We start from the raw sequence: 12,513 nt of genomic DNA, 5'->3' as shown, positions 1-12,513 counted from the left end.
CAGGCAAGACGGGCAGTCCCAACACCGTTTTTGATTCTGTTAATGACTTTCCAGTTTAGTCTGTTTAGGCTTTTAAAAGCAATAATTGCATGCTCTATAGGATTTATATCTATTTTAAAACATGATAGAAATGTTTAAAGTTCAAAATAGTTAAGAACTTGAGAGGATGCATTTTTTTTTCTGCTTTTATTTCATTAAAATAAGACCACAACATTTTGCTGTTGTTGATTCAGCCCTTATAAGTAAACTGTATTACCAAAATGAGCCTCACAGGGTTTGTTTGACAGTGTTGCCATTTTCAGATCATTATATTCAGATCTGTGAATATAATTTTCAACCCATCCAATTCATGTGCTCCAGATAGAAATGTTTGCTTTCATGTTTTTGGGGAAAGCCTCCATTAAAAAAAAAAGAGCAAGGTGATCATGAGATTTTGGATATGAAGGGCCATAGTCTGTATACATTTGGGCACTACATATCTTGGATTTTCATGTAGTTTGGGGAAGTTGTTAAGTCATGTGTCTGCCAAACCCTAAATGATCACTGTAATTAAAAATGAAAAGCATCATGATACAGGGTAGGAAAAGTTCATTGCATCTTAATATTAAGTAATTGGTTCAGTGTACCCATTTTTTTAAATTTCTCTGATCTACATTAATTTCTCCCTAAATGTTCTACCCAAAACTGAGCAGGCAAAAAAGAGACTTGGAAAATTTCCTACTTTGGATTATTAATTATTGATTATAGTTTTATGAGGAATAAAGGATATCTCCAAAAATTGCTGTAGGTTTGTGGATGAAATAAATCTTTAGTTTATTCTCTTGACTCAACTTTCTCCTGTTACTGGAATCACAGCCAGAGTGAGTGTTCTTGCTTGTTTGTTTTTGGGCACACCACACGGCTTGTGGGATCTTAGTTCCCTGACCAGGGATCAAAGCCGGGTCCACAGCAATGAAAGCCTGAGTCTTAACCACTGGACCACCAGGGAATTCCCCAGAGTGAGTGTTCTTGAAGGCAAATTAAAAAGCAAAAGTGAAAAGTTATTGAGTATTAGCACTTTTCAAGGCTTTTGGTGAAAAAAAAAAAAAACCTAATTAGAGCTTGGGGTTTGTCTGTAGGTTTAATTTATACATACTCTCTTCTTCTTTAGGGATAACTGAGAATTAGCTGTAAAATAAAACAAATTCAGACATAAAATTATAAATAAAAATTTTTCTAAAATACAGCCCCTGGTGATTTATGTAATTTTACTTAAAATGACTTTTTAGTTTTAGGAGTAAAACAAGATTATTAGTCATTGAAGAAAATCTGATTATTTTTTCTTCACAAGCAGGGCAGAATTAAATGGTACTGGAAAATTATCTTTTACACCATGTTTATAACAGGATTCCCTCTTTTTCAAAGTCGTTATGGAAACTTTGAAAATGATGCTTGACTAAGGTCCCAAGCACGTACCCTTCTAGAAAAGGCCCTGTGCTCCGTTTTCAGAATCTGGAGAGCAATGGGAGAATACCTCTAGCTTCCTATTTCTGTTACGTTCTCAGTGTCTTCCAAATGCTCTCTGAGAAACTGAATGTGGCACAGATGGGAGTGTGAATAGCCATTTTAAACCTATCTCGACCTTTAGAGAAAGGTTTTGGTGCTTCAGTGTACTTCTGCTGAAATAAAAATTAAGGCAAGTTTAGATGGAAATTTTGTAGTATCTTCTTAACATAAACCAGCTTTTTCTTTTGCCTGCTGGATGTCCTTTTACCTTATTCTTCAACTACCATATAATTATTGTCAGTTTCCTATATTATGTTCGTAGTAAGCCTCTTTTAAAATAAAAGGTGCATCAGGGGTGTTACACATTTAAAATATGTTAAGGCCAAACTAAATAGAGATGGTTTATATTTTTAACCATTCAATAAGTGGTCCAGAAAAAAAAGAGCTATTGGTTTTAGTCGTGTTCCTCCTGCCTTGGATATGCAGCCCAGTGACCTCACTGTGTGGCTACCTGTCCTTCAAATGAAATATCAGTCAAGATATGGATATACATATCCAAAAGATCAGACTAAGGCCCTGATAGATTGTGTAACCAAAAGATTTTCTTCTTTTACTTTCAAGACAAAACCCAGAAATTTTGAAAGAAATGGCTAGATTTTAAAGGCAGTCTGTAATGGCTGAATCTTTTATTTTTGCCTTTTGAATCATATAGCAGTTTGTGAGAGTCAAACATTTGATAGCTGACTGAAAATAAATGAAATGTGAGCGCATTTCGGTGGAAGTAGGCCAGTTGCTAACATTCTCTTCCATTTCTGAAAGTTAAATTTCACTATTTAATTGGATAAAAATTGAGCAATATTCGCCATAAGGGGGGATTTCTATATAAGTTCATGTTATCAGGGGAAAATGGCCTTTCTGGGTGCTGATTCTGTCATTTCTTACAAGTAGTATTTACAGCTAACCTTGAAAACTTCACATTCAGGTACCATGTCTTTGAGAACATGGTTCTTGGACCAGCGTGCGGCTTCCACAGCATTGCGCCGGGCTTCTGCTTCAGCCAGGCATGCTTCCTGTGGCTGAATTAGGCCTGGAGAATGTTGCATCTTCAAATCTGCTTTCCAGTGTGCATTTGTAGAGCATAAGTCATCATCCCTCTGTAGACTCAGTAGTTTCTACAAGGGATGGAAGAATCTAGCCTTAAGTGCCATAAAATATTGGACGGATAGGGAGAAAACAGTACAAGAAAACAAGTGATGAGCTTGTACTGTGTGGTTTTATATGGAAGCTTTCTACTGTTATGCCTATATACCTAATTACATTTTTATAACTACTTCAGAACAAGTATTAATTTTAGTTATTTAGTATAGTCATCAAGTTCCTTAATGTGGAAAATTTCATTTCAGTTATCTTTTTTTTTTATTATTTTAGTAGCACAGCTATGGCAATTTAAAGAAAGTAAGTTATTCTTTGTATTTATCATCAGTCACCTGCTTTTAAATCAGTTATGTGTTTTTAAATAAAATTTGGAAGTCATTTTGGTATGGTTATGACAAAATGTATGACAAACTACCCTCTACCAGAGTATGAATGCCAAAATGTTGAACTTAATTAGAAATGTTTAGATTATGAAGATAGTATTATATCCATGTACAGAATTTTAAATGCTTAGTTTTCTAGGATGTAAATTTCAAAATTTTAAAATACAGTAATAAAATTCTTTATGTTTCCAGTGACTAAAGTTTATCAGGCAGTATATCTTAATTGGTAAGTTGTTGTAACTTAATAAGAACACAGTCTAAGCTTTAATTTATAAATGTAGGTAAATTCACAACTTTAAAATGTTTATGTAGTTGATACAATATTTTTATAACTTCATAGGATAAAGTATATGTACCTTCTTATGACAAAAATGTGGCCTATGAAGATTATACCATGAATAAGCCTGACTCTCCAACTAGCAGGAATTAACTTTATGCCAACTTTCATAGGAAAAGGAGCCTCCCACAAAACACTTTCAGTGGCAGAAACACTAGCCTACCAACTATTTTTTAAACCTTGATTCATCAAGTCTCTGTCTAAACATTCCTTAAGGAGTTTTGCAGAGCATAAGGTTAATGAGCTTATCCTTATAATCAGAAAAACTCCTGGATAACGGTGAAGCAATTCCGCATGTAAAATGGGTTCTGCTCATTTGAGAAGAGCAGAATACATGCAGAGTTTTTTTCCTTGTCTGTTTTCAAAAGACATGCTATGCTTCATAATGCCAGGCAGATAGAGGTAAACTAACTCACACACGGACCCTCTCTGCTTTACAATGTACATTACCTCCATAGCTATTTAGAAAATTGAAATTATTTGTATTTTAACATACTAAACACATTCACAAAAGTTTACAATCTAAAGACAGTACCAATAACAAAGACACATCCAGAGGTCGATACTTGGTAAATGGTGGCTACCATCACTTGTGCTGTAAAGGATTTGCTTTAAATATTTGTATTTAAATATAAGACACTTGTGTAATACATGGCAGAGAATTATAATGCAAAAAATTGAACATTTCACAACTGTATTAACAGTGGTAAATAAGAAGTGAAGGGTGAGTATATTTTCCAAAGTTTTCAAATGGAAAAGTATATGTGTATTTGCGTGTGTATACATATATACTTATAACTTTCTTCCTTCAGATTTCTTTATTGAATGTCTGCCAATATTTTAGAGAAACATTTTGGAAATATGTGTTTTTATCACTAAAATATCATTAATAATTCCTATTCATTAAGAAAATGCATTTTCTAATACAACTAAACAGACTTCTGCAAAGGCCACAATTGAGTTACATATCAAAATGAAGAGATCAAATTATCTAAACACTATAATTCTCTCTATAAGAGTAATAACAAATGCATTCAATCATTCATTTTTCATAAATTCAACATAACCATTTAGTGTCTATTCTATGCTTGAATCTTTTGGTGTATAGATGTATATTTGTGTATGTGTGTACATTTTAATATATATGTATATATGTACATAAATATACAATTTTATGTATATATATAATTTATATATATATATATTTATGAGACTATTTGGTCAAAGCAAACAAGTATTATGGGCAAAACGTTCTATAAAATTTAGCATGGAGAAATCATAAGAAAGAAAGGCTTCATGGAAAAGGTAGATCGTGACCAGGCTCAGAAGAAATTATTCAGCTTGGATTGGCCAAAAGGAAGAAGAAACATGAAGCTTTTTATAACTAACCTCAAAATAATTTGGTTTCTTACTGGTTTTATTTATACAGTGGATATTATTGCTGCCACTCATCAAATGTCAGAGTGTCCAACTCATAAACCACCAATGAAATTGGAAGGGAAGAATTATCTAGTATTTTCTTGGTTATACCAGAGGCTGCTGCAATTCTATCCAGCAGTAGCTTTCCTGGGATTTTCTTAAAAGAATAAAGATATTCTGGCTGTAAGAAGCAGAAAAATCCTGAGAGAATAAAATATGTCTTTACCTTCCACCTCTCCAAAAAGTAGAGGATTTTAATGGTAAAAATTCTTGTACTCTAATGATCCTAAGAACCATAGGCCATAATCGATGGCCTAGCCTCTCTTTAGCATACTCCAGACTAGGAGATATTTTATTATAGAATTATATTTTGACTTAGGGTAACTTTCATAATATATTTAATTGGACATGGTTAACGTCACCCTCAAAGTAATACCACAGAAAATATCATCTGGACACTACTCTTCCATGTTCATGTTATAAAGTATTAAACTACATTTGCATGGTGATTTCAAAAAATCAAGAATTTTGAGCCAAATTTCCTCCAATATGACTGATGCTTAGGGAGTTATCCAGGTATTTTTCAGTAACACATTAACTCTTTCAGAGGGTTAGGGCAGAGTGACCCTATCACTCAGCTACTAAAGTTAATGGGGCCTTTGAAACCATTAACATGTCCATGTTCTTTCATTCTAAAAGTTTTACATTCCCTGGGTTGTGCTGTATGTCATATCTTTGCATCACTTTTCATAAAGCATTGCACATCCATAATGTCATCCCAAGTGGTATCAGAGTACTTATTAGATATTTATTCTTGCAACACTAAAGTGGCTCTTCCTAGCCACGTGGCATGTCACAATAATTTTTTTAAAGGAAAAATTCACAGCCTGATCACATGTTGAATTCGGAATATGCTCCTAATGAAAGTCTATACAGATTTTGAACAATGTCATTTATGAAGAAATTTCCATTTCGTTTAGAATTCTTTGGCAAGTATTGAATTCATTTAAGCAGTTCAAAGAAGGAAAAGAGAAAGAGAGATCTATCATTTTTCTGCTAGTAAAGTAAAAAGAAAATTATGTAAGCCAGAGAAAAATATAGCTCAAAGTTGAACTATAATGACTGTGACTAATGTTAATGTGCCACTCTTCCTTTCTAAAATTACAGAAACATGGACAGTACTTACAGACAACTGGTAATGTTCTTTGCCCTCTGAAAATTTCCATTGAAGAGTGGAAATTACAATTTGATTTGAAGCATTTTAATTAATATAATCAATAGTGAATGTCAGCATACCAAACTTTTATCAAACTATTCTTGATTTGGCCTGAGTGTTGATGTATTAAATTATTTTCATATGGCATCCATAGACAAATAGAGATCATAAACAAGTTAATCAGTAAAATCACTCCCTTCCAAATCACCCACATTGAATGCTGTCTAACCATTTTTTGTCTGAATCAACTTAGTAGTTACATTGTTTTAAACAGTAGGACTTCAAGTATGTTAAATTATTAGTACACAATTATCAGTACTGTTAACAGAGTCAAATGCTATCACTACCACCATCATTTTTTCACACCATCACAGAGCATTTCCAAATTAGCTGAATAAAAGGGGAGAAAAATCACATCTTTGCAATGCGATTTTGTTTCCAGAAATTAAATGCAATCAGCTCATCTGAAGGAAGTACAGTTGATGTTGCTCTGCCCCGAGAAGGTGAACAAGCTGAAATTGAACCCGAGGAAGACCTTAAGCCAGAAGCTTGTTTTACTGAAGGTAAACAAGCTCTAATATGGTTAAATGCAATCTCCCTTCTTTCCTTACAGAGACTAAATATACCTCATTTGAAGGAAATATTTCAATGAAATGGTGAAGGCATATCTATCTTTGTTTTCCTCTTTTCTTCCAAAAAGTTAATTTATCTGTATTTCCTGATTATACTATAGCAGCTACTGTGCCTGGACAATTAAGATAATTTGACACGTCCTTTTTTTCATCCTCCAGAATGTGGAGAAATGAACCCTAGAAGATAAATGGCATTCTGGAACATCATCTCATTATTGACAAAGCAATCCCTTCAGATCTCATTGGCAATGTTGTGATTTGATTTATAGATGCTGCAATAATTACACTCCATCTCTAACAGTTTCAAATGTGGTTAATTTGGGCTGTGACCAGAGCTGTTTGGGGATATAGATGTGCTCTAGAGCCTTGTCAGGGAGACCAGCAGTTATTCTCACAGTGACCAGTACAGTGGCTAGCACACAAATCAATAAAGGTTTGCTGATTCAGTGTGACTGGATTGAATCCCATAAGTAGTAACTCAGAGCAGAAGAGTGGATGGAAGTTTAGAAATAACACGAAAGCTAAGAGAGGTAGGACAAAGGAAGAGAGATACTGACTGACAAGATGAGTCATAGGTGTGACTAAGAAAAGCACTGAGGCTGAAAATAAATAGCTTGGGAAAACTGACAGTGGATGATACCTTGGGAGACAGGGGAATTTTCTGTGTGAAAAGAAGTGTGTAAAAATCCAGGATCACATCAAAAAATGAATAAACAATTTGAATATGCAGTTTTTCCCCAAACCTGAGAGATGTTCTTGTCCATGATTGGCCTCGAGGCAAAGACAGATCCTAAGCAGGGTTAAAGAATGGAACCATTTATACTCAAGCAGCTCTTGGTAAAGTAATTCTTTGATTCTAGGTAGCTGGCTGATATGTAAGTCTGAGAATGATTCACTATACAGGAGGGATGCTGAAGATAACTAAGGGATGAAGTAGCCAGTTGCTGTATAAAATGATGATCTGAGACTAGGACTGGGGAGGGAGGAACAAAGTTTATTTCTTCCTATTTAAGATTGAAATATATATTTCTAATTTATTATATTTAATGTTATCTTTTAGGATGTATTAAAAAGTTTCCATTCTGTCAAGTAAGTATAGAAGAAGGCAAAGGAAAAGTCTGGTGGAATCTGCGGAAAACCTGCTACAGCATTGTTGAACACAACTGGTTTGAGACTTTCATTGTCTTCATGATCCTTCTCAGTAGTGGTGCTTTGGTAAGTGTAACGCATTATTGGCAAGAATCAGGTTCTAGTGAAATAGCTTATCTCCAAAAATACCAGAAGCATACACTTAGTTTAAGGAGCAAAACAAGAGGTGTATTTGTACCTTGCAGAGCTTGGCACCCAGGGTTTAACTATGCAAAATTCATTACAGAATAAATTAGAACCATGAGCAGCCAGATGGAATTTCTCATCTGGTGCTTTTCTAACAGATGTTTTCCTTACTGAGACAACCATTTCCAGGGACATTCTGTAACTACATTACCTTCCATGTCAAATCCCATCCAGTTCTCCCAAATAATCATAGTAATATTTATGGACTAAAAGTGTATTTTTTTATGTCTAATCAATTTATTCTTTCAAAATGAGCCATATCATTCAGAGAATTGATGAAAGTAAGGTTGGAATAGGCCAAGTCTATCCCTCGTTAACAGAACTTCTAGATATTTTCTGAGTTCATATTACTTCTCTAAAAGCATGTCTTTGTAGAAGTAATTGAGATACAGATTTTGGGGTGAGAGGCAGAGAAGAAAGCGCAAACTAAATCAGTAAAGATACTGACGTTTTCTTGCCAACATTTTCCATTAGTCTTAGTCTTTAGATTTCATCTGGTTCCACATTTGTCTGATACTAGCCAATATTTATCAAATTAGTGCTTTGTGTCAAGCATTCTACTAAGAATTTTATCAAGTATTTGGGTGGAGGCAAGCCATTCAAATAAAATAAAAGCATTCTTGATTCACAGGCTTTTGAAGATATATACATTGAACAACGAAAAACTATCAAAACCATGCTAGAATATGCTGACAAGGTCTTCACTTATATATTCATCCTGGAAATGCTTCTCAAATGGGTAGCTTATGGATTTCAAACCTATTTCACTAATGCCTGGTGCTGGCTAGATTTCTTGATTGTCGATGTAAGTATCCTAAGTGATTTTTATGAAATTATTCTTAAAAGAGGCAAGTTTGACATTTCATATATTTCTATAATTAAAACCTTGACTTTAATTAGACCCTAGTTTCACTAATTCTGACACAATTATGCAATTATCTTTTTAAAAAACTACAAAAAAATGCAAAAATGAGGTAAGTCTCAAGGGAAAGCAGTAGAAAAGGTCCTAAAAATGTGGACAGTGGTAAGAGAAAACACAGAGAGAGTTGTTCTAGGCCACAAGCAAATAGCTCTTCTTTTTCTGAAAATTAAGGATCTCAAGGTAAGGAATAGTTAAAAATCTGTTAATTGACAGATCTAGCTTATTAACAGTTCAAGTGAAAAAAAATATCTCCAGGAGGCAAAATCAAGACATATTTGGGGCCAGGAATTGTCAGAATTGCACTCTAATCCCTTACTAGAGTGTATGTTACTAAATAATGTTAAAATAACCTATTCACTGTATTCATTCAGCCACAAACCCACAGAGACAATAAAATGTATTTCCATTCTTAAATCAGTAGTTAGATATCCCAGTAGCTAATGAAATATTTACCATGCAAAGAGATAGGTGTAGAAGCCCTGTTCTGAATCTGATTACCCTGAGGTGAACAGTCACAGGAACATTGCCAATAACAAGACCTGTCTGACTTGCAGCCTGCTTTTTTATTCCAAGCAATGGACAGGCACTGGGGCAAAATGAGAGTCAACTGGTCCTTTGTAGTCTGTGATGTTCCATTGCACAAGGCTTCTCAGCCTCCTCCACCTCAAAAAGGTGCTTTAAGCACTATCTCTAGCTGTTTCCCAGCAATTATAAAGCACTTAATTTTTAGTTCTAACGCTTGCCACTATGAATCAATGATTGTCATTATGTGTGCATTCATTCTTTTTATCGTCTTTGACAAGTGTGGGCCTATCTAAATTCTACTCCCCTTTCTCCCATACATACATACTCGAAGTTCTATAACCAAAATGTGTTCAACCCTTTGAGTTGAGACGAAATCTGGTGCCAAGTCACTATTAATAGATCAGAAATGACTTCCAACTTCCCGTGTCTGGTCTTTAATAAATAATAGAGATGAATCTCAATACTGTCCTGAAAAGCTTCCAAACAGGGAAGTTTAATATTTTCATATTCTGCAGATTGAACGGACCTTAAAGAATATCTACGCTCTATTCTACACAGTCTTCTAAACAATTTATTGTAAACTAAAGTCTCAGTTTGAAGAATTTTCCTTAGATAGCACAACTACTTAGTAACAAAGTTGAGATTAGTGTCCTAATTTCCTAAATCTCAATTCAGTGCTCCTTTACCCTACAGATTTCTTATCTAACTCGTACAAATGTTATATTTATATTTTCATACTGGCTTTGGAATTCAGCATTTATGATCTCCAGCTTTTCCCTGAAATGATGGGACACGAAACACATAATATTCTCTGGTTCAAAAAACTTTTGTCATGTATGAAGATCACTTAAAAATGTGATAGAACTTCTCCAGAAAATTCTGAAATTTACTAAAATATTTTCATTAACTGAAAATTTTACATTCACTGAAACACTTACTACATTGTACTTAAGTCCGTGTATTTCCCTCATATAGAAGAAATAAATGTGATGCAAAAATCTGCCAAGGTTTTGTATCATGTTTGAATCCTTAGAAAGCTAATATAGACACTTAGTTAGCTACAGAATAATGTCAAAGAATGGTGCCCCCCAAATTACTTCCCTTTTAGTAAGTTTAAATTAGTAAAATGGAACTGAGTACCTTTGGGCAAGTTATGTAATCTTAAATGGATCTATCTTCCTCTTTTCCCAAAGCAGGGACTAAAATATGTGAATTCATGTAACCTCAACCAACAACTTGTTCTCAGACCACTGGGTCCAATAAGCTAAAGTAAACAGAGTTAAAACAGTTTTTGAAAGTACAAGTAAAACATACTTAAAAGGGTTTCACAGTCCATAAGATAGATTGCTATACCAACTAAGCAGTCACAGAAAGCTCAAAACAAAACAAAGCAAAACCCCAAAAACTGAAGTATAAGTGAAGTAACTTCAAACCAGAAGAAATACACTTTTAAACCTGGAGAAATTTATCTATGTAAAATTTATCTATCTTCAATTCCCTACCTAAAAGTAAAGGTATTGGGTTATCTCTCCAACCTCCATTAACATTCATTCATTGATCTAATAAATATTTTGAGCACCTAATAAGGGCCACATGCTATTTTAGATAAAGAAGATATGAACAAGACAAATCAAGCCCTGTTAGATCTACAGGATCTAACACTCTAGGAGAGACTGGAACAGACAGTAAAGATGTAAACAAATAAAATCCAAAAATAAGATAAAAGCAGATGGTGATCACTACTATGAAAGAAAACAGGATAACAGGATAGAGAATGACTGCAGAGTGGGGAGCAGGAGAGTTTTACCCAGAGTCTCTATGGAAGGTGTCTTTGATGAGGTAAATGATGAGAAGGTAAATGATGAGAAATAGTGTCTCAGTACCTGTGGGCTGCTGTAACACAATACCATAGACTTAGACCTGTAAACAACAGAATTTATTTCTCACAGTTCTGGAGGCTGCAAAGTCCCAGAATAAAGTGCCAGCAGATTCAGTGTCTGGTGAGAGCCTGCTTCCTGATTCATAGGCAGCAGTCTTCTCGCTGTGTCTTCACATACAGGAAGGGGTAAGCAAGCTCTCTGGGGTGTCTTTTATAAATAAGGGCACCAATCTCATTCATGAGGGCTCTGCCTTCATAACCTAATACCTACCAAAGACCCCACCTCCAAATACCTTCACACTGGGGATTAGGTTTCAACATATGAATTTTTGGGGGGACATAAACATTCAGTCTATAACAATGGGACAGTTATTTGAAGACCTGAGGGAATAGAAAAGAACAATCTCAAGGCGCCGAAGTATAAGCCAGGGACATTCAAGAGACTGAAGGAAAACTGTTGTGTTTGTGTGTGATGAAACACGGGCAAGAGACACTGAATTCAGAAAGGCACCTAGAAGCCATGGTAAGAAGTTCATGTTTTACTGTAATTTAATGTATATTGTACATATTATGTAATTTAATGTATATTGATTACAGTTACAATGGGAAACTCAAGGGAGGAAGGGTGAGCAGGGATCTGTTCTACTGTTTTTAAATTATCACATCTGGCTATGGTGAAGGAACAGCAAAAAAGTCAAAGCAGGGAGACCAATTAGGGAGCTGTGTTAATAATCTAGGAAAGAGAAGATTATGTCTTAGACTAAGGCAATGAGACTTACTGATGAACTGGCTGTATGACATGAAGAAAAAGGAGAATTCGATAAACAGAGTTTCTTTCAATCTGAACAAATGGGTAGAAGATGAAACCATTAACTGGAATGGATAAGATCAGAAAACAGGCTTGACAGGGCAAGCAGATGGTAGGTGGAAGAGGGATGTACTAAGTTTGAGATGCCAATTAGACATTCAAGAATACATGGTGAGTTTTACCCAAGTCTCGAGTTCTGAAGAGAATCTAACAACTGATTATGGATTTGGCAGTCATCAGGAAAGAGATGACATTTGAAATCATGAACCTGAATTAGCTCACCTAGGGAGAGAATGCAAGCTGACAAACAAAAGAGCCCAGACCAAACTCTGGAGACACTTCAACATTTAGAAGTTGGGCAAAAGAGAAGGAACCAGTAAATTAGTTTGAGAAGTAGCAATTAGAAGAAAAAGGAAA

At 34.8% G+C, this 12,513-nt stretch overlaps 1 protein-coding gene across 1 annotated transcript in view; it reads left to right on the top strand.

The window, feature by feature from the left end:
- LOC309963266 (sodium channel protein type 3 subunit alpha-like) overlaps nucleotides 1-12,513 on the top strand; it is a gene marked incomplete at both ends in the record, with an annotated part of 80,395 nt that overhangs the window by 50,750 nt on the left and 17,132 nt on the right. Inside the window, 3 exon segments of the mRNA XM_082841566.1 lie at nucleotides 6,438-6,558; nucleotides 7,688-7,842; nucleotides 8,594-8,767. Coding sequence (XP_082697692.1) covers nucleotides 6,438-6,558; nucleotides 7,688-7,842; nucleotides 8,594-8,767 — 450 coding nt within the window.

Source organism: Leucopleurus acutus (assembly GCF_964270905.1).
Source record: "Leucopleurus acutus genome assembly, chromosome: 6".
NCBI classification, from domain to species: Eukaryota; Metazoa; Chordata; class Mammalia; order Artiodactyla; family Delphinidae; genus Leucopleurus; species Leucopleurus acutus.
This window is presented reverse-complemented; position numbering and strand designations above follow the sequence as displayed.